A 26,739-nucleotide genomic window follows, 5' to 3' on the forward strand; every position below is an offset into this window, starting at 1 on the left:
ATTGACCGTTTAGTATTTTTATTGATCATTTAATTTGCTGCCTTTTATATTATACTGCGAAACGTTCATTTCACTATCGTACAAACTTCCTGATTCTATGTGATAATAAGACTTTCATAGTTTTTTTTTAATGCGTTTGCAAGTAATGAATATCTTATTATAGTTAATTCCTGGATCGTTTTCGTTATGTAACTTCATTATGGTATTCAATGGAACGAATAGGAATTTTTTAGCAATTACAGTTCAAGTTAGGCCAAGTTTCCAACTATTTTCAATACACAAGGATTTGATTTATGACATTCGATACGTTTTTCTAAATTACACCTGTGGGAACGCGACGTCTCTTAATTACTTTGAGCATCGTGCAAAAGTGGTTTCACACGATCGCTATGCGGCTCGTTCGCGAACAGAAGAATATAAACGCGATTGCAGTTAGCGCCGCGGGGAAAATTCGTGGCGTTTTATGAAACGCCGGCAATAGTCTGCATTCTATACCACTTTCATTCTAATCTCTCGAATTTAAACAAGATTCTGATTCGAAACCGAGCTTATATCTCCGCTACATATCGAGAACGATGCAATTGCACTTTGTACGAGCTCACTTCTCGAACGTGTAATTGCATTTGCAACTTCGTTTTGCTCTTCTGCAAAAAAATTTATTTATTTTTTCTAATTACACTGATTTCTATCCCTACTTGATTTTCGTAACCATGATTGCAGTTCTATGGGACTTTAAATAAATTGAAAATTCTGCTGCAACTGCACTTTGAAAGAAATCGACGCATCTCTAAAAGAAAATCTCCCAATTCTGTACGGCACAGTAATCCTTTGCGGTCGAGGCCTTCAGAACGAAGCAATTTAAAATCTACTCTCAAACTCGGGGACTCCTCGGTAGAAAATTTTGTTACAAATAATTTTCAGTTGAAAAATAAATCGTAATAATTTATTCTGTTAGCAAATTACTATTCTTTCGAGTGCAAAGGGTTAATTATATTTCCATACATATCAGACTGAACCGATCCATGCATTGTAAACCAGCTCGATTATTATCCGACTGGTTCGCTCGACAATTCGTCGCTCACGCGAGGCATACATAAATATCGCTGGGGCTCCGTTTAGCGCGGCTAAACGTCGCGACGTTTATTAGAATGCAATTAATCGGAGCCGCGATGTAGGTCAACGCTCGAAGGAGGCCCAGCCGTCGCTCGTCGATTTAATTGAATAAGTATGTCGCGCGTAGACACATAACCGCGGGATTATCTCTGGCCGCGGATCAGGTAGATACCAGCCGGCGATCAGGACCGAGTTCCCCGTGTGTACACACGGTGTTTCGTCTATAACCGAACACACAGATGCCAGCCAGATAAAGCCGACCGACCGCGGAGAGGAGGTTGGCCCCAGCGGAGAGAGATCGCTCGCGATTAGCATCGCCGATGGAATTCGCCGCGAGATTCTCCGGCCGCCATCGACAACGCGGGCCGCGCGAAAAATTTGTCGCGATGCATTCCAAGCGTACCACGGCACCATCCCACCGCGCCCGGTGGTGTCTCTCAGTTTGTTTAACCCCTTCGCGGTGTTACGCGAACGACGACAGTTCTCTCGGATACTCGTAAAAAAGCTTCTTTTCTATTTGAGCCGCTTATTTTGAGAGCGATCCAAGTTCATTTCTGTTTAAATTCAGATTATTTCAGAGTTTGCGTTTCTCGTATAGGATATAAGACAGTTAAATGTACAATTTCTATTGAAATAATAGCAGTTATTAAGTGAATAATACGTATCTTATTATCAAGAGTGGACTTAAGCCATTAAATTTGAACCAGCCTAAGTCCATTCGACAGTGGCGGCTTACGTATAGGTACTGTGGAACTGCAGTAGCTATCCTCTGATTTATAACAAATTTGTGCATGGAACTGTGCAGTACCCTCACTAATTTTACCCACTGCCATTCGATATAATTTCAAATGCTTCAAATTGAAATAACAATATTCAATTTATTTTATATTTCATGACAATACTTGGAAACTACCACTTACGCAATTCAGAAAACCTTCTAACTATATAAATTACATAACAATTAATTACTCATCTACATTTTGTCTCCACTATAAATCATTTTTTTCGCCAGAATTCTTTGCCCTTTTAAAACTCGCATACTCCAAGAATCTTGGTGATACGAAATCCTCTTGTTTCGTTTCATTTAACATTAAGTTATTACCTTTCCGGAACTTCTTGACAACATTATAAATATTTTGAGAGACAAACAGCCTATAAATTATTTTTTTTCAATGGCATTTCTACGACGTCAAAATCTCTGTCACTCGGTAAAAGCCTGCCCTGATGCTAAGAATTTATGGTCTATGATTTCCATATTATGTTTAACAGTTCGAACAATTTTCTGACACCTTAAACCTACTTTAATATTTCTATTCTCTGCTGCACACATGTCACTGCAAATATTGTGTACGTTTAAGTTAGTACAATTAACAACAAGCAACTGAAAAATGGGCTTGAATCACTTTCAAAATAAAATTTTTTATCACTCTACTATTAACCAACTAAATTTCGTTTCATAAAATCTTACTGATTTTAAATATATCGTTTACAATATGCTTCGAAATAAAAAAATAACGTACAAGTGTAAATATTAAAATAGCTAGGTTTCTCAAAAATGAACTGAGACTATTTTCAAGATAAACGGCTTGTTTGGTGGGTGTTGTTAAGCGTAGAAATAACTAAGAAATTCGTGGAAAGATTTGATTGCACCGTGAAAGGGGATGTTCAGATGGCAGTCCCAAGATGTCGGGAAATATGGTTTGAAGATAGAACGTGATGTCCGGAGGGTTTCGTGTTTAGGAATAATTTCAGTGAGAGGGTTAGGCGTGTGTGCGTTCTATTGTCTTCGATAATATTATCTCCACAGGATCCTGTTCTCTAAATGACTACCCCGTAGACATCGTGACACAGTGGGTAGCCCCCGACGATCCTCTAAATGTCTTTTCCCTTTGTACCGTCCCTGCACCGGCAGGAGCCTCCCTCGATAATCAAGATATCCCAAAGGGAACCTCCCCTTCTCATAGAGTCCCATGAAGTCGGAAAATACGACCGTCCTCAAATTTCCTCGACAAGATTTCCACCAACTGTTGGTTTAACTCTCTCCTATACAATTATCTCGTATCTTGATATTTTCTAATCGTACAAATTTATTTCTCCATCTTATATGTCTAGTTTCATTTCCAAACAAATGTCCGACAAAAACGAACAAATTTATGTATCTACTTCAGCTTTACTTCTTTCATTCTTCAATTATTAATCATTGCAATCATTGCCATTGTTTTGGCGAGGGCATCAGTTTATTTATTGAAAGGAGACTTTCTGGTATGCTCCGCTTCACTCGCTGAATTAATGGCCAGTGAGTATTTAATTGTACACAGATAACATATTTACACTAATACCCTAATTTATTAATAACAAGAACAATGAATGTACGTTTGAATGAGTAACGTTTAATATGTTTGATGTTTATTACTGATTTTATGTTTTTTACTTAGTTGATCTGATTTGAATGCGTTTGTGGTTTTTTACTGATTTGTTCGGAATTGTTCTCCTGATGTAAACGATGATCTTTAAGCTCTTGGCGCATGTTTTTTGTTGAGACACTCGAATTCGTTGATTACATACTTGATTGATTTCTAATTGGTTGACAAATGCATAGTGGAAAAGGAAAAAGGTACCGTTGCACGACCAAGTAACGCACGGGAAAATTCCCAATATGATCGTAGTAGCCAATAATCCGAAAAATGACATGCTCCGAAAATGACTTGAACTATGGTTGTAAAGCACTATTGGAATTTTGATTCTGAAAGGAAGTGAAAGTAACAACTTCCGGGACATTACTGTTACGGGTAAACATATTGTCACCATGTGTTCGACAAATGGAGAATAATGACAATAGACTTGCTCCGGATTGTTGATCCTGTTTCTCAGATTATGTTACACTCTAACAGCCGCAAACGACGCCTATAACCGTCCAATTTTTGGCGACACGTAGGCCTTCTTAAACTTCTAAAGCTATATCGGCTACAGTTATTTCTTTTGAGCGCAGAAAGAAAAGTATATGGCAATGATTTAAAACAAATGTAACTTGGCAATATTTCTAGAGCAAAGTGGAAGGATAATTCAAAAAGGATGAAGCATCGAGAACCGGTGTCGTAATGGTTCTGCGATCCATTCGTAGCCGATCGACGAGCCGGGTTAAACGTTTCCGTGCGATCAAAGGCTGGAGACGATCGCGCGACGCGTTTATGGAATTCCGATCGGCCTCGGATGTCGTAACCGCGCCCTTAGAACGAGTTCCGCGGTCCCACGTGTTCGTTCGCCGCGCGAGCGACAACGGGGCGGCCGGGAGAGACGGAAAAAGGAGCAGCAGAGGTTGCTCCCGTACGCAGAATGCAGCACCGGCCGGTGCAGCCTGCCTGTAAACGTTCCGCACGCATACGACAATGCTCGCGAGCCCTCGAGTACGCACCGTGATCGCAATTAGCATACCAGAGCGTTCCGGGAACCGGGCGACCGTTCTTAGCTTCCCTGAAAGACGCCAGCGGAAGACGTCGCGGTGACTCACTCGCTGATATCCTAACCAGAGTGGAAGTCTGATGTTATGACGTGAATAAGCGGCTGAGTAATTGGTGATGATACGAGGAAATGGATGGCGAACGCGGCTTCTCTTCTTGGTAACGTTAAATTCGGCGGTGACCGTAGGAAAAGAGAGAAATTGGTGATAGAACCGAGTGCATAGCTGCGGAAATGTTGCTCAGAACACTCTCTGAAATGGGAGAGTAGAGCATTATACTTATTAACCCACTGCACTAGAGCGCCTTCTTGGACATTAGCACTAGTTTCTATTATACTAGCTTTTATATAAAGAAGGGGTGCATTTTTACCCCAAAAGCATCAGCGAAAAACGAGCTCTTCCTGAAATTTTGCATCATTTGGAAGTGTACGTACTTTCATATCCATCGAGAAACCAGCGAGAAGATGAAAATCGTTATCGATTGTAAATTAACCCTTGGCGCTCAAGAGGCGATCCACAGTCACCACGACATTTTATGCGGCAACTCGATGTGTTTCACACATTAACTCTTTCTTCGATCGACCCTTATCACACTAACCTCATCATGAAACAACACAATTGTAATTAAATACGAGTAAAACCTAATAACAATCGCGCGCTTTATTTACCGAACAACAAATCGATATCCACCCAAAATGGTCGCGATCTGTTGATACATTGACCGTGTCTCACGCGCCTCGCGCGTTCTCAGCCATTAGACTTAACACGCATCGACTTCGAGGTCGCGGTGAAAGCGTTAAGTCTTGGCCAGTATTCTCATCCGCGGCCTCTGATCAGAGATCCAGATCGATCGCCGTAGCAAAAGGTGTCGCAAACGTGCGAAACTCCGTGGACAAAGGTATGATCGCGTCCCTCCGTTCGGTGCCAGAGGTTACGGCATCGCGGTAATAAAAGTCGCGCCACAAGGCTCATAGATCGACGCCATTTAGAGGGAACAAGGGGAACGGAGACGTCGGACACGGTTTCGTAATGGACGGAGCCAGGGCGGAGGGACAGAGACGCGTGTATAATTTATGCGAGGGGCTTAAGAGCCGTTGCAAAATCGAGTGCACTCGACGTCTCGTGATTCGACGCGGCTTATCGTCGTCGAGCTGGACAAAGGATCGATCGCGGAACGGACTCCCGGCGATCGATCGTCACGCAGCCTCGATCGCGCCCCGAGATCCGACGATGTCCGAACGATTTTCAGAGAAAGTTCTTGCCTGACGAGGGTTACCCGTTGGGATTAGAACTCTGCGTCGCATGGTAATGATGGATGTGTCTGCTTTACGTAACAGAAATTGCGATCGAATTGCTGATTACAGCAATGACAGAGAAGGATATTCAACTCTTCATCCTCGGACTTGTTTAACAACCGCGATAGAGTTGTCCAATTATTTGTACCTATGACAAAACAGACGTTTGTCACATTTCGACTGTAATTCGTATCGTGAACGTGTAAGCTATTGAAATGTAAACGACGAATACGAGTGCCCATTCAGAAAATTCGACAGAGAAAAAAGCAATCGCAGTTCGATCGCAACGACCCTGCTTCCCCTTTTTTCTGCACTCCTCGTTACACTCGAAACCGCAAGGCGCAAAAAGAACACCTTCCGTTAAATCGAAGTGAAAGTCCGGACACAATCTAGCGGCAGAATTTGGACGGATTTATCGAGCGATGTATTGCTCAAAGTCTTGAAAAGAGGGCGATTTAACCGGGCGATTTCACCGAAATCTATGCTCGAACGGGCGAATTAAGGGTATCGGGATCAATTTCGTCGAAAGTTAACGCAGGACCGCGCACGTACGGATGATTCAGATCAGACGATTTCCAGGCCAGAAACCGCTAATACCTGACCGAGGAGAGGATGCGCTGACGTCTGACGTAGTTGACGCACGACCACAGCGTCACTTTCACGAAATCATCGGAAAAGCCACACTGAGAAGGCGAGCATTTTTTTCATTAACCGTTTGAGTGTCAAACGGAGCGATCGCGTTTCTGCTCCCACTTACTATCAAATTGATTGCACGTTGTACACTTATAACAATGGTCCAGCAATAATAACGTAAGATTTTCTATTGACAAGTAGAAAAGCAGTACAATCGCGCTGCTTGGAACTCTAAAGCGCTGAAATTGAGAATCATCATCGCTCCGCTTGGAACTTTAAGGCGTGGAAATTGAGAAGAAGAAAAAGAAAGAAGTAAAAAAACTTAGCTACGAAGAGCCAAATATCAATTATCTGCCCAAATAATTAAACGTAACATAGAAATATTCGCCTCTTTTTTCTCCAAATAATAGGAAGGAGGCAAAATAAGATGGACGTTGAAATTCCTGGACGCAAAAATGTCGTCCTTTCGTTAAGTCCTAAGTCTAAAAAATACAAAGGGGCAAGGCAGGGTCTCGGGTGTAACCCAACATTTAGCGCCATTCATCGTTGATTCGTCCCAGACTCGACATGGAAATTCGGCTGGCGTCCAGCCCGAAGGGAATTTGAATACGAGAGCGGCAGCGCGTCGTGGAAGGCGGCAGGCTGGCTGTTTCGTCGTTTTCTCTCGCCATGTTGAAACAGGTTGCCCGGCACCACGACACCTGCCCCCAGACCTGAAAATTCCTCCGCGAGGGCCAACCTCGCTTATCGAGTTTGCTCATCTCCAATCAAGCCCGCTCGAATAATCTCGCCGATATTTCGCCCGGCGTTAAGCCGCCGTTCCAACGTCCGATCGCTCCTCCTCGTCGCATACTTATGTGGCACATTAAAATCAGCGAAATGAGTACAACGGTGCGTCACGTCTTGAACACGTTTCTTCTAAGAATCAACATTTTTTCACCGTAATATCGAAATAATTCTGTTAAAAGATCTGTTAAAAGATATGGTACAACTATGATATTGGAAATCTGTATAAAATGCAGCTGATTTTGACTTTTAAAAAACTCAAGTTATGTTCGCTTCAAGATCTTAACTTGTTGGACTACGAATACTAACAATGGTTTTTTAAGAGTAGCGAGCACAATTAATAGCAAGGCGACACTAATTACAGGCAAAAGACTCCCCAAGGACCGAATAGGGGTGCGCTTTGACCACAAAAGCAATTGGCAAGTTGCTCTTTACGTGATTACCATTCCAAGCATCGAGATTGGTTGGTAAAGGGGCTAATTGACGCCCTTAGAAAAGCTTAAAGCATCTAAAAGCTTAAGGAATAAAAGAAGGAACAAAATCAAAGGCACGTCAGCAAATAGCGAGCACCAGGACAACTCTAAAGTACGCTGGATATAAATCAAACGAATCCTCTTATACAACTTTGCATCATTTCGAAATATAAACTGTTCACAAGAATCAACTAGGAAAATTTCTATAAAAGTGTGGAGTGTTAACTGTTTTTATGGTTTAGATTAAGGTTGAAGTACAGAATTATTTTTAGGTGTGAATACAGGTATAAGTTCTGTTTTGTTTTAATATTAATCCTTTCTACTCCTTTGTCGAGTGTGACTCAACATCAATAAATAAAAAAAAAACAAATTTAAGTTCCATAAATATAAATAACAACAAAGTTTAAGAGCTATATTTAATACAATGACAACAAATTAAATAGTCAATATTTAAATCAACTTTCGGTTAGTATTTTATTATCAAAATGATCAGTATAAAAATACTAAATGAACCGTTTAGGTTAGTTTAGTAAATGGGCAATATAAAACGGAAAAAACACAGTGGTAAACTCATACCATTCCAAATAGAAAAATAATTACGTTCTTAACCAATTGATATTTGTTTAACCGACAGTAGGAGCTTTATATATTTTCAAAGGACACTGACCCATCATATTTAAATACCGACCAAAAGGAATTAAAATTCTGACCAGTAAAATACAAGCCTCATATAATTAGTAAACAAATTCGTTTACAAATAGCAGTGGAGGAACTATCCATTGAAGCTACTTTCAAATCAAATAATTCGGAGTGCAAAGAGTTAAGGATCATGAACAGTTTAAGATCGACGTACACCGATGATGCAGTTAGAACGAGAGTGCATAATGTAATTTATATATTTGTGTTACACAATCTTATATTCAATAACCTAAATTTTTATTCCAACGATCCTAGAAAAGTGAAAATCGATATCAGTCTGATTTTCGAATGCATCCGAAATCGTTTGAAATCGAATGGCAACAGTTCGTAGCGCTGTCAAGGCTGGTTCTCATAGAAACTAGGCGAGGCTAAGGTCAAGCCGATACTTCATCCCCCGGGAGACGTTCTCGAGCGATCTTATTCCGCGGGGACGGGCGGTGGAGCGTTTTGCTCCGCGCGATATCAGCCGGAGATTATATGTGTACACGGCGTGGCAAAAGATTCCGTTAAGATACGAGTGGTTCGGGCCGTGCATCATACAAATATTTACACGGCGTGTACACGTGCGATAGAAGGCCCCGCAGAGGTTGCGCTCTCTGCGCGTTGGTAGCGAGCGTGATCCATGGATCAGCGGCACGGCGCGTTCGCCTCCAGGATTTTCGCCCCGTTTTACCTCCGAGATCTATCTTCGGAGGATCTTCGTTCGTGGCGCTCGATCCTTCTCCCGCGCTCCGATACACCGTACGATCCGACGGTTTCGCGCGGGAAACAGTTCTTTCGCGCGACCGTTCGCTATTTATCTGCCCGGTTTTTCCCGTCTCCCAGCGGCCAGCCGAGATGCACGCGCGAAAGCTGGATTCGTCTCGAAAGTCGCGCGCCGTTCCGTTTGATATAGGGCACCGGGCTGGTTACGCAGCCAACCTTTCCGCGGGACTTCTTCGCGGTGTTTTCTCCGACGGTGTTCTTTATGGTTTCCGCGCGACTTCCGTAGGACGTGGACACGTTTTATTCGCTTGGGAAACGCGTTTAATTGACCACTGTGACACAGTTTTAGTCCGCCTTTGCTACTGGACGAACGCAGAAAGTTACTGGTTTCTCTATGTACAGAGCGGCTGCCATTTTAAATATCTCCACGTACAGATCAATCTTTTTAGAGTAAAAATCATTTACTATAGGAGACAGTTTTCCTTCACAGCTATTTTCATAGTTTTAGTAACTCTTTTTACTGTTAAAATTCGTTTGATTGTTATTCTTATAATTGATTTACGTTGACGTATAAATGCCGTCGATGGATATCCAATACTTGGAATTGTGAACCCCGAGTGAAATGGACTGTTTATTTAGAAAGTGGTGGATGCCCATTTCTTTTTCCTTTCTTTCTAAATTATTAACAAATTGTGTTTCGGTTATGTTAGGGTTTCTTTCCCTCACTACGCTTTCTAAATTTTACCCCCTCATTACGATGGCCAAAAGGAGAGAGAGATTCTTCGAACGTCCGTTTTTAATCCTCGAAGACGAAGAAAAAGTTTGGAGTCGAAACATATGTTTATTTTCTCCTATCTCTCTGCTTCGAGGGTTAAGTACGTCCTTCCGCCCTGCGCCACGGGGTACAACGTGACTACTGTGGTCGCCACAATGTAATAGCTTATTTAAAAAAAAAAATGGACTTACACCACTCTCAAAATAAACGGTCCAGATGTTCATCGAACTCCCCAAGAATCAATTGATTATAAAAATCTGCTTTTGTCGTGCATCATCGAATTCAGAGTGAGCGTCAACATGGTAAAAAAAAGCTGTGCTGTAATGCTTTACATTACCTCTTTGCTTCTATTTCTATTTTGTTTGAAGGCAAATTCGAACACCTTTCTGTCGAATTCTTTTCGCGTCACCCAAAACCCACCCCTAAACGCAATACCATTAACTCCAATTCCAATTCTAATTAATGCTATATGATGAACACATTTTTACTATTCTCGAGCAGTGAAATTTGACCTTTTGACCTACCAAGAGTCCCTAAAATTCAATACTAATATGATAATAAAATGGAGGATGGCGAAATATGAGCGCAAAGGAATGAGAAACCTTGGTACCAATTAAAGTTTAATGACACACGTTTATAAAAACGGAAGTAAAAATCCGAAGCATAGGGCCTCGCGTGACGTAGCTTCCGATGGCGGGAACCACGCTGATCCGATTTATTAGTCGAAACTTCCGTCTAAATAGCGTTCCGGCCAGTTTCAGGGAAAGCGGCAGTCTTATTTATACGACGGATACTTTACAAAGCGGCCGAACAGACGTTAATCGAGCCGCCTCTCTCGAGTCGTGCATTTCGATCCGTGACCGTACATTTCAGCGCGGCGATACGCGCGCGAACTTATCGGCTTTACGCCTAATTACGGACTTAATTGGCGAACCGTGCATACTTGGACGCGTCGAATCGCCGATCGAGCTGGCGGTTATCAACGAATTAACGAACGATTACGTTATCTCTCTCCTTCTCTCTCCTGCCGTCTTCGATCAGTACGGTTTAACCTCTAACTCTTTCTACGATTGGCCACTTTCCAACGCCGCGAGAATCTCTCAATCTCTCCTAACGGTTTTACGATTCTTCGCCCTCTCTTTCTCTCTCTTTCTTTCTCTCTCTCTCCCTCTCTCTATGTCCGACGATAATCTATAACCATAACTCCTTCGCGTAATAGCACGATCTCTGTTTGCCGACAAGACCGCGCGAGTCTCTCTCACTTGGCCGTCATAGTTCCGCGTGTCCGCGCGAGCTGGATGATAAACGAACTTTAAATCAGTCACAGTGTATTAGCGGCACTTAAAGGTGGATTACCGAGTCGGCTGGTTTTTCACGCCGGCTCCGATAACGTGGGAAGTCTGTGGCGCGCCGTTAATTAAATGTCTCGCTTTGCCGCGCGGTTTACGCTATTCAATTAGCGACAATTGGAAAAAGATAGAGCCTGCACGCGGTTAGGCGTGGTTTTGCGATAATTTCGATAATCAAATTATTTGGAACGCGTTCAGAGTACAATGCGAAATTTCTCTGCCACCAGCTTAACCCTTTGCGCTTAAAAGGCGACTCGAGGTTATGTTGGCACCGCAACTGGTTACATTTCGACTATCCTGAGGTCGTCACAGTGCAACAGTGTACCAATGTGTGTGTGTAAAATTAATAACTTGTGTACTAGCGACATTATCATATTCAAAATTTGTATCAAACCGTTTTTGTAGTCGCTGAATCCAATTTTGAAATCGTCTGTATTGCGTGAATTAAGGGAGTAGAAGTTTCGAATTCTCGACAATTGGCGTTTTGATTTTCTTCATTTGACGAGACAGTATCTCGTGAGACATTTAGCAGCTCCGATACTTCCGAAGAACAGACAGCGAATCTAAAAGTGACAGTGCTGCTCCACAAGACTTCAAAATTGACACCTAGCGAAATGAAGTTCACCGAGAATGAAGTTCATATCGAACGAAATAAAAATAAAATAGATAAGGTATTAAAATGTAACATTTTTGTAAGTAAATTTGTATATAAAATCATTTTATGTTACTTGCAAGACAGTCGTCACATACACACAAAATCATCTCGAGTTGCCCGACCGAAAAACTCGTTAAGTACAAAGGGTTAATGATCAACTTGTGTATGATATATTTTAAAGCATGAATCAAACCTACTTCGTTTTTTACATCGATGCTTAATTTCTCATCGAATTTTATGTTTATTACACATTGCACACTTTCAAGATTAATTCTTTCTTTTCGAATACCGATTAAAATAAATATTTGGAAAATGTCTTTCTAAAATCCTCCTAATCTAAGTTAATTTCTACCCGTAACTTCATCCGACCATAAGAATCGTCGAGCGGGAAGGGTTAAATGCCACCCTCTATTACCATACTGATAACAATTTATGCAGTTTCCATTAGCCCTGGACAATCGCAGAAAATATGTCGAAACCACCGTGGCTGCAATAATCTGAATTCAACCGTGATTAAAACATCCTCGAGAAGTCGAATTGCGTCGATCGCCATTCTCGATTTCCCAAGGGTACGATCGCGTCCCTCATTGGTGCAACGACACCGCGGCTTCCATTCGCCCGTTACCGTGAAATCCTCGCTGGCCTTCCACGCTAATCCCATTAACCTTCCGTTTCGTTCTAATTGCGCCATGGCAGACACTCGATACCCTCGCCGGACCGGTCATCGGTGTCCCGCGACCGGTCCGGAAGTCGGTTCCACGACCTCTCTCTCCCCCCTCGCGTAACACCGGTAACCCATGCTCTGTCTAATGGCGCCGGTTCGCTTATCGGATAGCCGACAGTCACGCGATTTCACCGTTTTCCACCGCGTTCCCTCCGGTACCGCGGCAATTGTGTTCGCCAGGAGGGTTACTTTCGAGTTTACCCGGCGCCTACTCCTCTGGGAGAGCGGAAAACTTTTTTAATTAAGACGCCAGACGGTGGCTGCAGTTTGCGTTAACGAACATGTATGCTCTTGGTTTATTTTTCGCGAAGTTTCAAAGTGTTTCACGAGATAATAGTTTGCATGCGTAATAAGTTGGAGTGAATTCGCATTTCAACGTGAGAGGGTGGAAACTGTGAAGTTCCAAAGCAGAAATTGTACAGGATGGATTCGTTAACTCTATACACTCGAAAGAAAAGAATAACAGCATTATTATTTACATAAACATTTGTAATTTGCTAACAGAGTAAAATATTATGATTTGTTTGTGAACTGAAAATTATTTGCATCGTCCCCATTGAGGAGCTCTCGAGTGCAAAGGGAAAACGGGCAAAATTTTTCATTTGAGAACATCTATATACGCAACATTTATTTAATGATATATTAATATTTTGAAATATGGAGTTTTAAAACTGTAAAAAATATTCGATATCAAAGTACGAGGTGATTTCGCACCCTTGGTAGGGGTATATTTAATAAGGATGGTGTATTCTCACCTCGAGTCAAAGGTACAGAAACCTCCCCCGTTACGCGACGACTCAATTAGGCCAGACCCGCCGGCCGTTCGAAATTAATTACGCGCATGAATCGAATTAATTGCCCTCTAATTTCCGGAAAACGTCGCGGGCACGACCAGCCGGCGCGACCTATCTAGCCGCGAGATCTCGAAGGATGATCTCGCCGCGGGGACACCAGCGGCGCGTGGAAACCGGGCGTTCGAAGCCCGTTTAATTAAAAGTCGTGAAAACACCACGGCGGGATAATTGGTCGAGGTGAAACCGGCGCGCTCGTGAGGACACTTCGGGCATGGATTCGCCGCGCGCACGGTGGGAACACCGATAGGTGCTACGGCGAATAAAATCCTCGGAGAGGAGACTCGATGACCCGTGGACATCCTGTCCTTTGTAGGCTCTTTCGTGGAAACGATAAACCGTCGAGGGGGCAGCATAACAGAGAGGGGGCTAGTTCGCACAAGGACAGGAAATGCCGGCTGCGATTCTACCTATAAGGCGTTATGACACGTAGAAGAGATCCCCGCGCGCTTATTTGCATGCACTTTCCACCGACAATGGTATCAGCCTTCGTGGATGCGTTCTCCACTTGCATTCTCCGCGAGTGGTATCAAGGGGGACGCGGGAGATCGGTCCCCAGGCTCTTTTGTTTGCTAATAAATCACAATGTTGCGGACGCGTCGCTGGTGCGTTGCACCGAGGTTGAAGCTTTGTTCTCGGTTTCAGTTTTCAAGATGGAGTGCTTCTTGCGGGACAACAGTCTCTATTTGGCATTGTTTACCGTCGTTGCGGTTAATTCAGGATTGAAACGGAGAACTTCTGTTATCCCCTTGAAAATTATTGAAACGATTGAGTCTTTCAGGATAGGAAACTCGATATCCTCTGGATGGGGGTAGAGTTTTAAGTGGGGACTTTCTCTTACTGCTTGAGGACCTGCTCTAGGTACTAGAAGTATCAGGGTAGAAGTGTCCGCGGGGTCGAGGGCAGAAGCTCTTGGTTTTTTGCTTAGTTTAGCGTTTTGTTAGAGAAATATATTACACGTTTACCACCGTGTCATTTTTTCCTTTTTCCAAAATGTCATGTGGAAAATGTTAAGAAAAATGAACTTGTGCAATATTCTGACTCGGTTGACGATACTAGAAAACGGAAAGGCAATATAAAGGTTGTAACAAAGCTACCGATCAGATTTTCTCTGTACAGCTCCAACAGCGAAGGATAAAAAAAAAATGTTCGATCGGGAAAAACAGAGTCGCGTTCGTTAAGTAACGAATCGATGCAGAGGTTGACGTAGGATCTCGGCGGGAGCGCGGCATCGCCAGAACGTCGCGTAACAATGAGGGTGCGCACAATGGCTAGATAAAGGCCGATGCGACCAGTCGCGAAGCAAACGCAACCACGGATGAATGCGAGTCGAGGAAGACGCGTTCACCCGCATCGCTTTATCTGATTGAGAGAAGCCGCCTCCCGCGATTTTTGCCCCGCGACGAGATCGAGCGCAGGGTGCTCGAGGATGTTTGTGAGTCGAAGCGCTGCGAGCTTTAAAATTGTTCACCAATCGAACGCTCCTACTCGGAAAGCATGCTCCTAAAAGAGATCAAGAAATTTACAAAGTCCGCCATCGCTAAACGAAACGGCGGTCGAAATGAAAAATCACCAACAAAGTTACAGCGTCATTCATCAATGAGCACTGGGGGGACAATGTTCATCGTTCAATCTTGTATCAATCATTCGTCAGGTACTTAGACGCGTTCAATTAATTTCAATTGATCGTATCCGCGGCCCTCGGGGCGCATAAATCTCCGGCAAATAAAACAGACGCGAGGGTATCCCTTTGATAGCCAAGCTGCACGCGTTCGTCTTTGGCGCGGTTCTTTAGTCGCGATCAGTACCGCGTCATGCGCCCATTAATCTTCCGCGATCAACTCGACGACAGGAGATCCTGTACCGTGTACCGCGTGTGGAAAAATTCACTTGGCCGCGTCTCGAAGTCTCCATGAGTCGCGTTTCACCAATTTGCTTCTTTCATTTTCTTTCGAAAAGGTTCAGCGAACAAATACACAAACATGACAGTGAAATTAAATTGTAATGAGAAAATAAAAACTAAGAAATATTGTAATGAGAAGTCACCGTGGTAAAGAAAGAAATTTTTGTTAATTTTGCAGAAAATTCATTATCGATGATATTCCTAAACTTCTCCAACGTTTCACTCTGTTCCAGGAATAGCAGCACGTTTTCGAAAAGGACGAGTGTTAAAAGAGATACCGAGTGGAATCCACGGTCTATCATCGTGGACACGGACGTCCAAGCGTGAAATAGGCCGTTCACGCTAACGATCCCTCTAATAGTCCGCGAAATCGCCGCATTTCCTATCATTACACGATGAACGAGCGGCATAGCACGCGTTCGCCGTCACCTGGGGGTTCATTATCTTCGGATCGAACCGTGGGCAAAGGTTCCGTCCGCGTTATCAGCTTTGCATCGTCTAGGGATTTTCCCATCGCCGTAAACGTGTCGCGTCTAAGTTTCTAACGAATATCTTCTATGAATATCGAGGAGCATAGAAATACCTGTTCGATTTCACGAATTTTGTTATGGTTCGCTAGAAAAGACGAAGATTAGAAATCTTTGAGTTGTCGTCTCTGTTTTTTTAGACACTTAATTTTCGAGGCTAATGATAGCTCGGAAAGTTTCACTTTTGAGAAATAAAAATTTCAAATGAGAAACGAACAACTCGTCGGACTTTTTTTTGTATAAATCTAGAAAGTGCACACGTGACTTGATTCAATTCCTTCATGGTTAAGAATTAATTATTTTACAATTATCGTCGTTAAAATTGTTACTCCAAAGCTCGAGCAACCCTCAACTATAAATTGCATCGAAGTTTCATTTTTGTCCTTAGAATTATTAGTGGGAACAATAGAAACGAGTGAAAATCGATGAGAAAGCTGCGTAAATGCAGCGTGAGTGCATCAATCAATTTAACAAACAAGCAGTTGTAATAAACACTTAAACCTGTTTTTGTCCAAGAAATAGGGAATGCATAGAGGAAATCGCATAAAATAAAAACATCTTGGAACTTGGATCACATAAAAAAGTCTCACATAAAAAATATATGTAAAGCAGAATCTCATGATGTAACTGAAAATTAATTTTCCGAATAAGGAAAAATTGAATTCACACACCGGAACATTTTTAAAGGTTTCATTTGCTCAAATACATTCCAAAATGTACACTTAAAACTATTCATCATAGTCGAATGCACGGATTTTTTTGTGGTCATCTGTTGGATTCTTTTTAATTTGTATTTTATTTTGACAGCCACGTTTTCTCTTTAAGCGTTTGATGAATTTGAAAGGACCACGTAGAAACAGCAACAACAAGAAGCGAATTTAAACTGAACACTCTTTTTAAATCTGATTGTACAATACCATGGGGAGATTAATTTCTGACAGCGTAAACGACGGAATGATTTACCTTACACGAGAACCATAAATCGAGAGACGAGTGAATTTTCGAAAAGCGTCGAAACAGCAATGGCCTGGCGTCATTACTCGCCATTATTTGGCCAGAAAGTAATCGCAGCGTGAAAGTTAATTTCTTCCCCGGGCGCCGTTACAGAAACCGGGTGCGTTCGGTATGATTCGCTCGGCAGAAAATCGGAAGGCCGTGCGTGACGGGCAGCGGGAGGCGGTCCGCTTCGAAAGCGTCGCGTTCCGTCTTGAATCTCGAGCAACGCCGCGTAATAGTCAGCCTAAGAAGCCTCTAATGTCGGCTAGGAAGCCGATACTTAGTGGAAAGTGCCGGTAAACGCGGAACGTGACGTGATTCCGATCCATTCCACGTAATTGGGTGTAAAAGTCGCGGGCGAATCAGGAAACCAGCTGCCTCTTCGATATCCGACTGATCGGTGTCCTGTGCACCTCGATATTTCGAAGGAACCAGGAGGTATTCCTGGTCATCGAGTTTCAGATTCGAGAGCTAACGTTCGATTAAATTTTACTTTCTTTCATCCATATCTTGATTGTTTAACGAATGTTGAAGGAACTAATTAAGATCTTAGAAATCTAAATGGGTTAATGTTACGTTTTACACTTCTCTATCGACAATTTTCCTCTTAAAATCGCAACACTGTGATCTAATCTACCGATCGTATGAAGTCTGCAATTTATAAATGAGTCTATCTACAAAAATTGACTTTTCTAGACTTTCTAGATAAAAGAATCTAACGAATTGTTCAATTTTTATTTAATACTTTTGTTCCTAAAAGTGAAACTTTCAAAGCTACCATTAGCCTCGCAAATCCGTTCAAATCGACCAATCAGCGGAACTAAAAGAAAGATCGAGAGACCAAATGGGATTCTAAAGCCTCGAGCCACGATTTAACCCTTTAACTGCGAACTAGGTATTTTTTATTTATTTTCAACAACTGTATTGCAATTTACATTAAACCATTTGCTTTTCGCGTACTGTCACGACTGTAAAAGACTTAACAAAAATGTTCCAAATTCAAAAAAAAAAGAAAATACTTCTAAAAAAGAATATCTACGAAAATAGCCCAACTAAAACGAAAATAAATTTCCAAAAATCTTCAAAAATGGGCCAACTAAAAGGAAAAAATTGTTCAGAGCATCGCAGACGCACCGCGGCGTTCAACACACTTTCCCACACGGAAGAATCCGTGAGTGGCGCTCGCTAAGAGGGAGGAACCGGTGTTACGGCAATTAATTCGAGCCCGATCCGTCCGCCTCTGATCCTTCTTCGTCTCCACCCGTTCTTTTTTCCCTTTTCCCTCTACTTTTTTTCTTTACTCCATGAGAGGTACACGCGTGCTATTTCCGTGATCCAAATACGGCGGTCGAAGCGCAGGACGAGCGACGAGGACAGCATCGAAGACGAAGGTGGTTGTTGCGATCGAAGTGGAACGCGTAATAACGGAATGCACCGGGCTGATCCGCTTCGAGCTGTCTCGAGCCCCTCGTCCCGTGGATTTCCTGCCGTTCGACGCCGCGTTCTGTTAAGGATTCGCTGTGTGGGTGTTTTTCAAACGCGATCGTTCTTCAGATTGCGATCTTACTTTTCAGTGTTTTGCAGCATTTTATTCCATCCTTGCGTTAAACGGTTAGAAATTGGCCGCCTATTTGAATGTTACCACAGTCGTAAGATGATCGAACTCGCTTCGCGTAGAAAGTAACAAACGGTGATTTAGATTTCGAGGTGGAGATAAAAATTAATAACTCGCAGACGACGGATCGATCCCTGGTTTTCGTTTCCGCGAACAAGCACGTGAAAGCGGCCCACGCCTCCTCCCGAACAATTAAACAATTGTCAGTGTCGACCCACTTCCCCACTGGGCCAGGAATCCACGCGCTTCCTCGCGCCTGTCGAACAACGCGCGCCACTGTTCGTCACGCGGAATAAAAAGGCGCCATACGATCGATTCGATCAGCATCGAACGTCGTCTTATATGGCGAGACGATCCGCCGTAAAAGTAACATCGTTGTCCAGGATCGCGACGGCCTCCCCTAGTCGTTCTCTTTCGATACACCGACCTCGAGGAGGTCGAGAACGCCGGCTAAAGGATCCTGCCTGCAGCCGCACGGTTCTCGATGACTTATCAAGATCCATCGTTTAATGATCCACTTTGTACGCGCGACGAGTAAAAGTGATCGGTCCGAGCGATCGTTGTATTTCAGCGAAAAATGAGACGATGACAATGCGGATGGTAGGATTAATAATTTGTGCGTAACCAAATGATTTGTCGAAAACGGAACTCGTATTCTACTTAATACTGTACAGATAAGTGGAAACTTCGCTTCTTTTGTATTTTGTAGAATATAAATAATAAATACATATTGAGCGATTATTTTAGAATCAAAATAGAGAAACTACTAATTTTTATGGAAACACAGTTTCTCTATCAGCAAATGTCAACGCACACCACAGGTGAATGCTTCCATAGTTTAAGAAACCTGCTGTAGCGTAGCGGGTAAACGGAAACAAACACTTTGCAATTGCACACTGCATTTGCAAACTACACTTGCAAAGATAAACGAAAACAAGCCGTTCTACACATCATACGCTCATACAGTCAAAGCACATAAGTTAGAATGCGCGCAATTCCGTGCTTTGTTTATGCTTGCGTTACAACATGAATTCAACACCCGCCACTACAGTTTCCCTCGAGTTCCCATATCCGCCTCCGTTTCCATATAATAAAATTACTGAAACGTTCCTAATATCCTCGCGTCTGAAGCGCGACTCCGCCATTTTGGTAGCGTTATGAGTCCACTGATAGGCTCAGAACAAAACGTTCTTCCTTCTTTTTTCCTTCTCTCCTTCTTATACATTCACAGCTCTACACGAAGCAACACACTTCAATTGTGCTCGGTAACAGCGACAATGGGAAGCAAATTTTAACCTTTTGCACTCGATTTTCAGAGCAAAACCATTTAAAATTTGTCTTCAAACTCAAGGACTCCTCAACGGAGTCAATACAAATAATTTTTAATTCAAAAGCAAATGGTAACAACTTCATTTATTCTGTTAGCAAATTACAAATGTTATGTAAATAATGATGCTATTACTTCTTCTTTCGACTGCAAAGGATGAAATAAATTATGATACACAAGTTTAGCACCTTTCGTTGTGAAAAATGGAGTGTCTTTGGTATCGCGAGATTTCGCGTTGCACGAGCCACGTTTCGTAACTAGACTGATGATTTCGGTCGTTAATGTCAGCGACCTCCTTAACGACGCTAAGCAACTGACCGCTCCGAAGAAAGTTATAAGAAAGTGATGGGAAACTTTAGACGGCATGGCTCGCGTGGGTAACTCATGATGTCATTAGAGGGTCAGGGACTTTCTCGAAATGTTTGATATCAACTTGCTCGAATCGCGACCGTGCGAATCTTCCGGCAATCAAGCCACAGGTTCGTCCACTGCTGATTTTCACTCGATCGATCGTAAATCAATTTTATATCAAATTAATAATCGCTTCGTTAATTCCTGAAATTCCAATTGGACGGACTTAAGAGACGGGGCAACGACACCGTGAAGCTTTTCTAAATTCGAGACGCTCGCGTTTCGAACCATCGACGCGATTACGTCACAAACAGTCACGTGTTTCCGCTCGAAATGGAGCCGTCACGTGGGGATCGTGTCGAGCCGCGTGTTCCTCGACATGCGTGTTACGTGTACGACAAACTGATTACACGTTTAATTAGCATAATACAATGAGCCATCGCAAACGACACGGTCCTGCCCGGCCATTAACTGCAATGGCGTGGCTTACAAGCGATTGTTGTTAACAATGGACGAGGGGCGTGTACAATTAGCAATTCATTTTGCAATATTTAGAATGTTGCTTTCGCTGATTATTCATTTTTCAGTATACATCAAAACACACGTTTAAATGAAGAAGAATACTAAAAAAGATACTATTTAAACCCTTTAACTGCTAATACTTTTAGCACAGAATCAGTATGTACATTCTAATTTTCTATTACTGAAGTGATATTTTGTTTTAAAAGATTTTGTTTATTTTTATTTCACAGCTGCTATTTGATATTAGCAAAAATTGATATGTTTATATAACACACCCGCATCTGGCTTTAATTTTAGTATGTGGTTTACAAATTACACAGGTATTTAAAGGGTTGAACGATCCATCTTCCGTTGATCGTCCATGATCCGAATGTCGATCTTTCTCTAATTCGACAATGACCATGAATAAACGCTATCCGCAGAGTTTAGCTCGAAATTACGAAACCCGATCCTCTTCCCGCGATCCGCTGCTATAATCGAACGATTCCCACAGCACCGGCCGGGCTCGATGGCCGTTCAGCGTCGCGGCGATGTTCCATTATTGATTATGCTCGGTTATGTGCAAACACTCCACCGCGTACGAGGACGATAACGCCGCGAGTCGAATGGAGACCTGACTAATCGCGCTCACGATTTCCATACGCCTAATACGGGGTGTACAGCGTCGCTTTGTCAGCCGCCGCCGTGCTCGTACTCCGCGGAGGAAACTTCGGTTCTTCAAAACTTCGGATCGTTTATTCGAGCAAACGATATTAGCGTTTACGTGTTGGCAAGTTGTGAACGTCGTGGCCAACGCGTATCGTCGGTTTGCTTATCAGAGCGAACAAAACGGCGACCATTTTGCGTTTACTGGGAGCGTTCGCTCAAATATTTGTCGGATGCATATACTGCGCATAAACGTAGGTAAACCAGGTTACTCGATAAAACTACCTCAACTACCGCGGAAAAAATGAAACTACTTCTATCAAAACTGGTCAACATGACTGGTCTTTAAAAAACACGTAATAATAGAATATTTTTCTATTTAATTATTTGTGTTACTATCTTACAAAAAGAATTTAAAGTTGTGGAATTATAATTACTCTATAATAAATATAACATAATTATAATAATAATACCAACAAGTAAAAAGAATAAGAAAAACATTAAAATAAACTTCCATAAAAACATAAGAAGTATAACGTAATAATAGGTACAATAGAAATAGAAATATAAAGTAATTTACTATTATTATTATTATTATTATTATTATTATGGATATAATATTCAGTTTTTGCAACAATTCAAAGACTTTCAATCGTCTTGTCATTTTTAGAGCTTGTAAGATATCGTTATATAGAAAGCAATTAGGTCCTATTCTAACGACTACAATATACAACAATGTTTCCCAAACCGTGTTTCCTTGTACACAGAATAACCACGTGAAACGCCATCGATGACATTACGTTACCCACGTCCAAGTTCATATGTTTTTATTGTTGCATCACCAGATGAAACGGCGTGGGATGAAATTTTCTAAACAAAGCGCCAATAAATTAATCTATCAAAAATTTCGCCTTTAGGAAACACATTATAAGATATTTTTCCGCCTTAAGAAGTATCAGTTAAAATTACTGATATTGATATAAGTGATCATATACGAAATTATTTTGATTCTGCATAAACAAAAAAATAAAATAAAATTGATTATACTACACCTTTAGTTATTCCTGCAAAACTCACTGCATAATTGTGAAAAAAAGATGTAATATGAAATGGGAATTTTAGAATGAAATTGTAAAACCTATGATAGTTCCAGTGTTAATCATTTGAATGTCACCACGAATCTTTGTTGTTTTCCAATTGAAAATTGCCAAGCAATTTGCAACTGCGATAGTGTTTGTCTGATTTCGCGTTCAAAACTGTCTAGCGCAATGGCGCTGTTTTCTGTTTCTATGCGATAAGTCTTGTTTTGTTCAGTTTAGTTATTTTGATATCCTTTTGAGCACAAATAGTAAATTCAGTGTGTTCAAATCATAGAAAAATATTATTGAAATATTTTATATATTACTCCAATTTTGTATTAATTTATCTAAGACTAAACCACTTTTGGACACAGAAGAGAAGAAACGCGCCGCTTAACGCTCAAACTGTTAAAAAATGGTTGAATTGAAAGTATAAAGGTGTTCTCGTGGATTTAGCTTGATTGATGAAGAGGAAGCAACAGGAGTCGACCAGCCGTGCAATTTTTTCAGGTGAAAGTTGGATCAAGATATTATAGAAGGGATCAAGAGAGCCAAAGCAGTGAGTCTCCATGTGTTCGAGTAGCAAAAAAATCTGGACGTTGTCGAGCGTAGCCAAAAATAGTTCGCGAAAGGAAGATGATCGTCTTATCTGTGACTTACCTCGTGGGCCTGGTCCTCGATACTCCTGAGAACCGCGAGATTCCGTATAGTGGCACGCCGCGACTCGAACGACGATTCCAGCCTGGTGGCTGCGTTCTCGACCTCCTCCACCAATCTCCGTGCCCGTTTCATCGACAATCTGGAAAGATAAAAGGGAGGCGTCGTGATCGCGACGCACCGTTAGGAATTCTCCTTAGCCGGGGCTTATCGCTAACGAAACATCGAACGCTAACTCGCGGCCGAGTGGGCGCTAACACGACGCGGACATTATCGTCTCTCTTCAGAAGACGAGACCCCCATCGCGGTTCCGTGGCCGCGTGAAACTCGTCGGGAATTATGCCCGCCATCCGTACAGCGACAGGCTCTTCCACGGCAACCTCGTACGCATCGTCGTGTGCGCGTCCAAGGGCTCGTTTCCATTTACGAATAATGACGCGTGGCTACAATAAAATCGCCAGAGACTAGAAGACTCTCTATCTTGGTTATAAAATTATTAAACGTGATTACTTTGATTCATTTTTGTTTGGATCTTAGGAAGGTGTCGCAATGTTTCAAGATGTTAGAACAAAATTTTCCAAAGGAGTAAAAATCAGCCACCGATTTGAAAGTGGATACTAAGTTTGCCTTCCAACATGGCAGAGTTGTTCGACAAATTTGGAAGAATTAAATCGGTCGGTTGCAAGTGGAAAGAGCGCCAAAAGACATTCACTGTCCCATGGAGGATCTAAGATCTGTTGAACGATTAACCCGTGATGAGAACTCTAAAGCGGTGACAACTCAAATAAATTTCAGTTGATAGTATAATTTATAGTGAACTGTAAAAAGAATTGTAATACGAATGAAAAAAGCTTCGAGTGCAAAGGGGTAAAACAAAGCAAACGAGAGAGAAACAATAGTCTCGCGGACACTCGCTGCGCTCTAACCTAACGTGCTCCAGGTGCAGAAGTGGCGCCGCGCGTTCTTCTAGAGAGGAAATCGCCTCCTCAGCGTCTCTGGACGATCTTCTCAGTGCAGGATCCGTCAGCAACCGACCGAGGGGCGTCAACGTCCCGGAAAGGCTGCTGCATTCCTTCAGCGCGGACATCTCCAAGGCCAGTCTGCGTCCCGCCGCCTGTCTTTCCGCCATTAGTGCGTCGTATTCCTGTGGAACAATAATACATTTTCTATGAAAACAAAACGTGATCGTTACGTTCGACAATTTGTTCGATAGTTATATCGGGTTCTGCGTGTTTCTTTTTTTTTCTATGAGAATTTCTGTTGCGCGAGCGATAAGCACGATACAGTAGAGCTGTTCTGCCGGTTCTGTCGTTATCCGACACGTGGTTTCCTTCGATAAACGTGCAACGAGCTGACCACTTCAAGCCAGGTCATTCCATTCGTCTTAGTCCTCTCTTCACAAGAATATCGCTTTTAGTTTAAAATTACGCTTTTTACATTTTTCTCATTTATGACCCCTTCTTATCGTCAAGATTATCTTGCGACCCCAGATTTAATCGAGGACTTCTTAATTGAGACAATAATAAATTTCCTGAATAAAAAATTAATATTTTCCCATAAAAAAATTAAAGGTTCAAAAAAATTAATGAATGCAAAATACGGATGTAGTAAGTTTTCGTGACCCCAACATTTCTCGCTTTACGATTTCATAGTTTAAGAAATACTCATCTAAAGTATTAGAAGACAGAGCTTTCGCGCCGGTTTGAACCATTTTGTGTCTCATAAATGATGAGAGCAGAAATATATTAATAATAGAATTGGTTGAATCATTTATCGCAGACAATTACTGGATAGATCACGAATTCCAGTCGTATGGAATCACTCGTGTACCAGAATAGTGCGTGCTTCTACGCTGACTAGTGTCTAACGGGAGGCCGTCGACAAACTATCTTTTGAATCATTCTTCTCGTCAAAGGTTACGTTACGGAGCACGATATTCCAAGTGTTTCCTGTCAATGAATCAGAGTTACAAGAAGGATACAAAATATTCAATATTGTGGAGTGCTAAACTTTACTCTAGATTAAAGTGGCCGGATGTTTTACAATGGAATGTGGGACAGGCGCAAAAGAAAATATAATGTATTCTAAACCACGAGGAACAAAAGCAGTCACACATAAAATTAAAACACCAATATAACAAATGAACATATAATCACTCGTACTATGAACTTTTTTCAATAATTCATCACTTTCTGATATGTTGTTACAAAATTCCTTACAAGTATTGCACTTCACTTGCAATATAGCTTCCAACGTTTCTAAGTCATCTAACATCAACCCCAACATCGACTTTGTAAAATTCAAATAATTGATGAACATAACATAACATTTTTATATCCGAAAGACAAAAGACTGTTTCGTATTGGACACTTTGCGAGACAGTTTTCGATGTGGGGCAAGAAACCTAAATGTGGGACGTGTGGTCACTTTAATCTAGATTATTGTTTGGTGGGAACGTAGATTTAAGATTTCTTCCTCGACTCTGTTTTATTTTTAATATCAAGAATCACGAGAAAAGAGGGGACGAAATCGTTTTTTACTGAAAGAGCGAATAGTTGAAGATTGGCATGCATGGAGAACGACTAGAGCAGTGGTTCTCAAAGTGTGCACTCTATGGTATCCCAAAGAAATATGTGTTTAAATATAATTACTATATTATACCTTAACAATTAAGGTAAGGTATGTTTCATTTTATTTCTTTTTCATCGTATTATTTCTCTTCTGTAACATATGACTAAATATTGTAACATATTTCTCAGAAATTTCTATATAGTGCGCCTAGAATTATTTGCAGGATTTCAAATGCGTCCCAATTTCAAAAAGTTTAAAAAACATTAAACTAGGGCGAGAGTACCGTACTAGTGTAATTTCTCCATTACATAATCATTTTAAATTTAACAAACACTTTTACTGCAATTATTCCACAATTTATAGCAAACATTCAAAATAAAAAAAAACAGTATATCATTATTTCATTAGACGACCAACCGGACTGCTCGTAATTAAAACAGTGCACACAAGAAAGCTAACTTTGCTCCAGATATCGCATCATCATCGCGGATAACAGATATTCGCAACGCGTGGATCACGCTACCATTGACGTCTCAATTTTGCGAAATCATCCGCTGGGTAGATTGATTGATCGCGAGATCGGCGATTGCCGACGGCGGAACGCTTCCTCGCTATCGTTGTCATAAATACGGTTCGACAATCGCGATAACTTAACCACACGAAGCTGTCCGGGGATCGTTCGTAATTTTTCAAACGTTCTCTCTGGGAGATCTTGGCTGTGGTTCTAATAACTGTTAACACTGAGAAAGCCTAACGGACCTCGAGATGATGTATCGTCGGAAGCAATTAGAAAAATCAATTAGACGGAACGATGAAGAATTATCCGACAGGAACATTCGTATTTAACTCGTTCGCTATCAGCACAAAATTTTCTGATTGCATTAATTTTAAGTTTTTGTATTTGTATAAGCTCCGTTATATCTATATTTTTTAGTTTTCAATGTACAAAAATGAACATTAAAAGACGTTTAACTGTTTAAGTAGCAGATGGAACTATCGCATTCCTCTTATTCAACGCTTAAAAGTGTCAA

At 41.7% G+C, this 26,739-nt stretch overlaps 1 protein-coding gene across 3 annotated transcripts in view; it reads right to left on the reverse strand.

Annotated features, from left to right (window-relative positions):
- LOC143429935 (uncharacterized) overlaps positions 1–26,739 on the reverse strand; it is a 411,918-nt gene that overhangs the window by 87,915 nt on the left and 297,264 nt on the right. For all 3 annotated transcript variants that reach the window (XM_076905794.1, XM_076905793.1, XM_076905795.1), the window contains exons 11-12: positions 24,064–24,281; positions 23,141–23,279 (exon numbers count right to left, since the gene is read on the reverse strand). In XM_076905794.1, the coding sequence (XP_076761909.1) occupies positions 23,141–23,279; positions 24,064–24,281 (357 nt within the window). The remainder of the gene's footprint in view (positions 1–23,140; positions 23,280–24,063; positions 24,282–26,739) is intronic.

Source organism: Xylocopa sonorina, chromosome 12, assembly GCF_050948175.1.
Source record: "Xylocopa sonorina isolate GNS202 chromosome 12, iyXylSono1_principal, whole genome shotgun sequence".
NCBI classification, from domain to species: domain Eukaryota; kingdom Metazoa; phylum Arthropoda; class Insecta; order Hymenoptera; family Apidae; genus Xylocopa; species Xylocopa sonorina.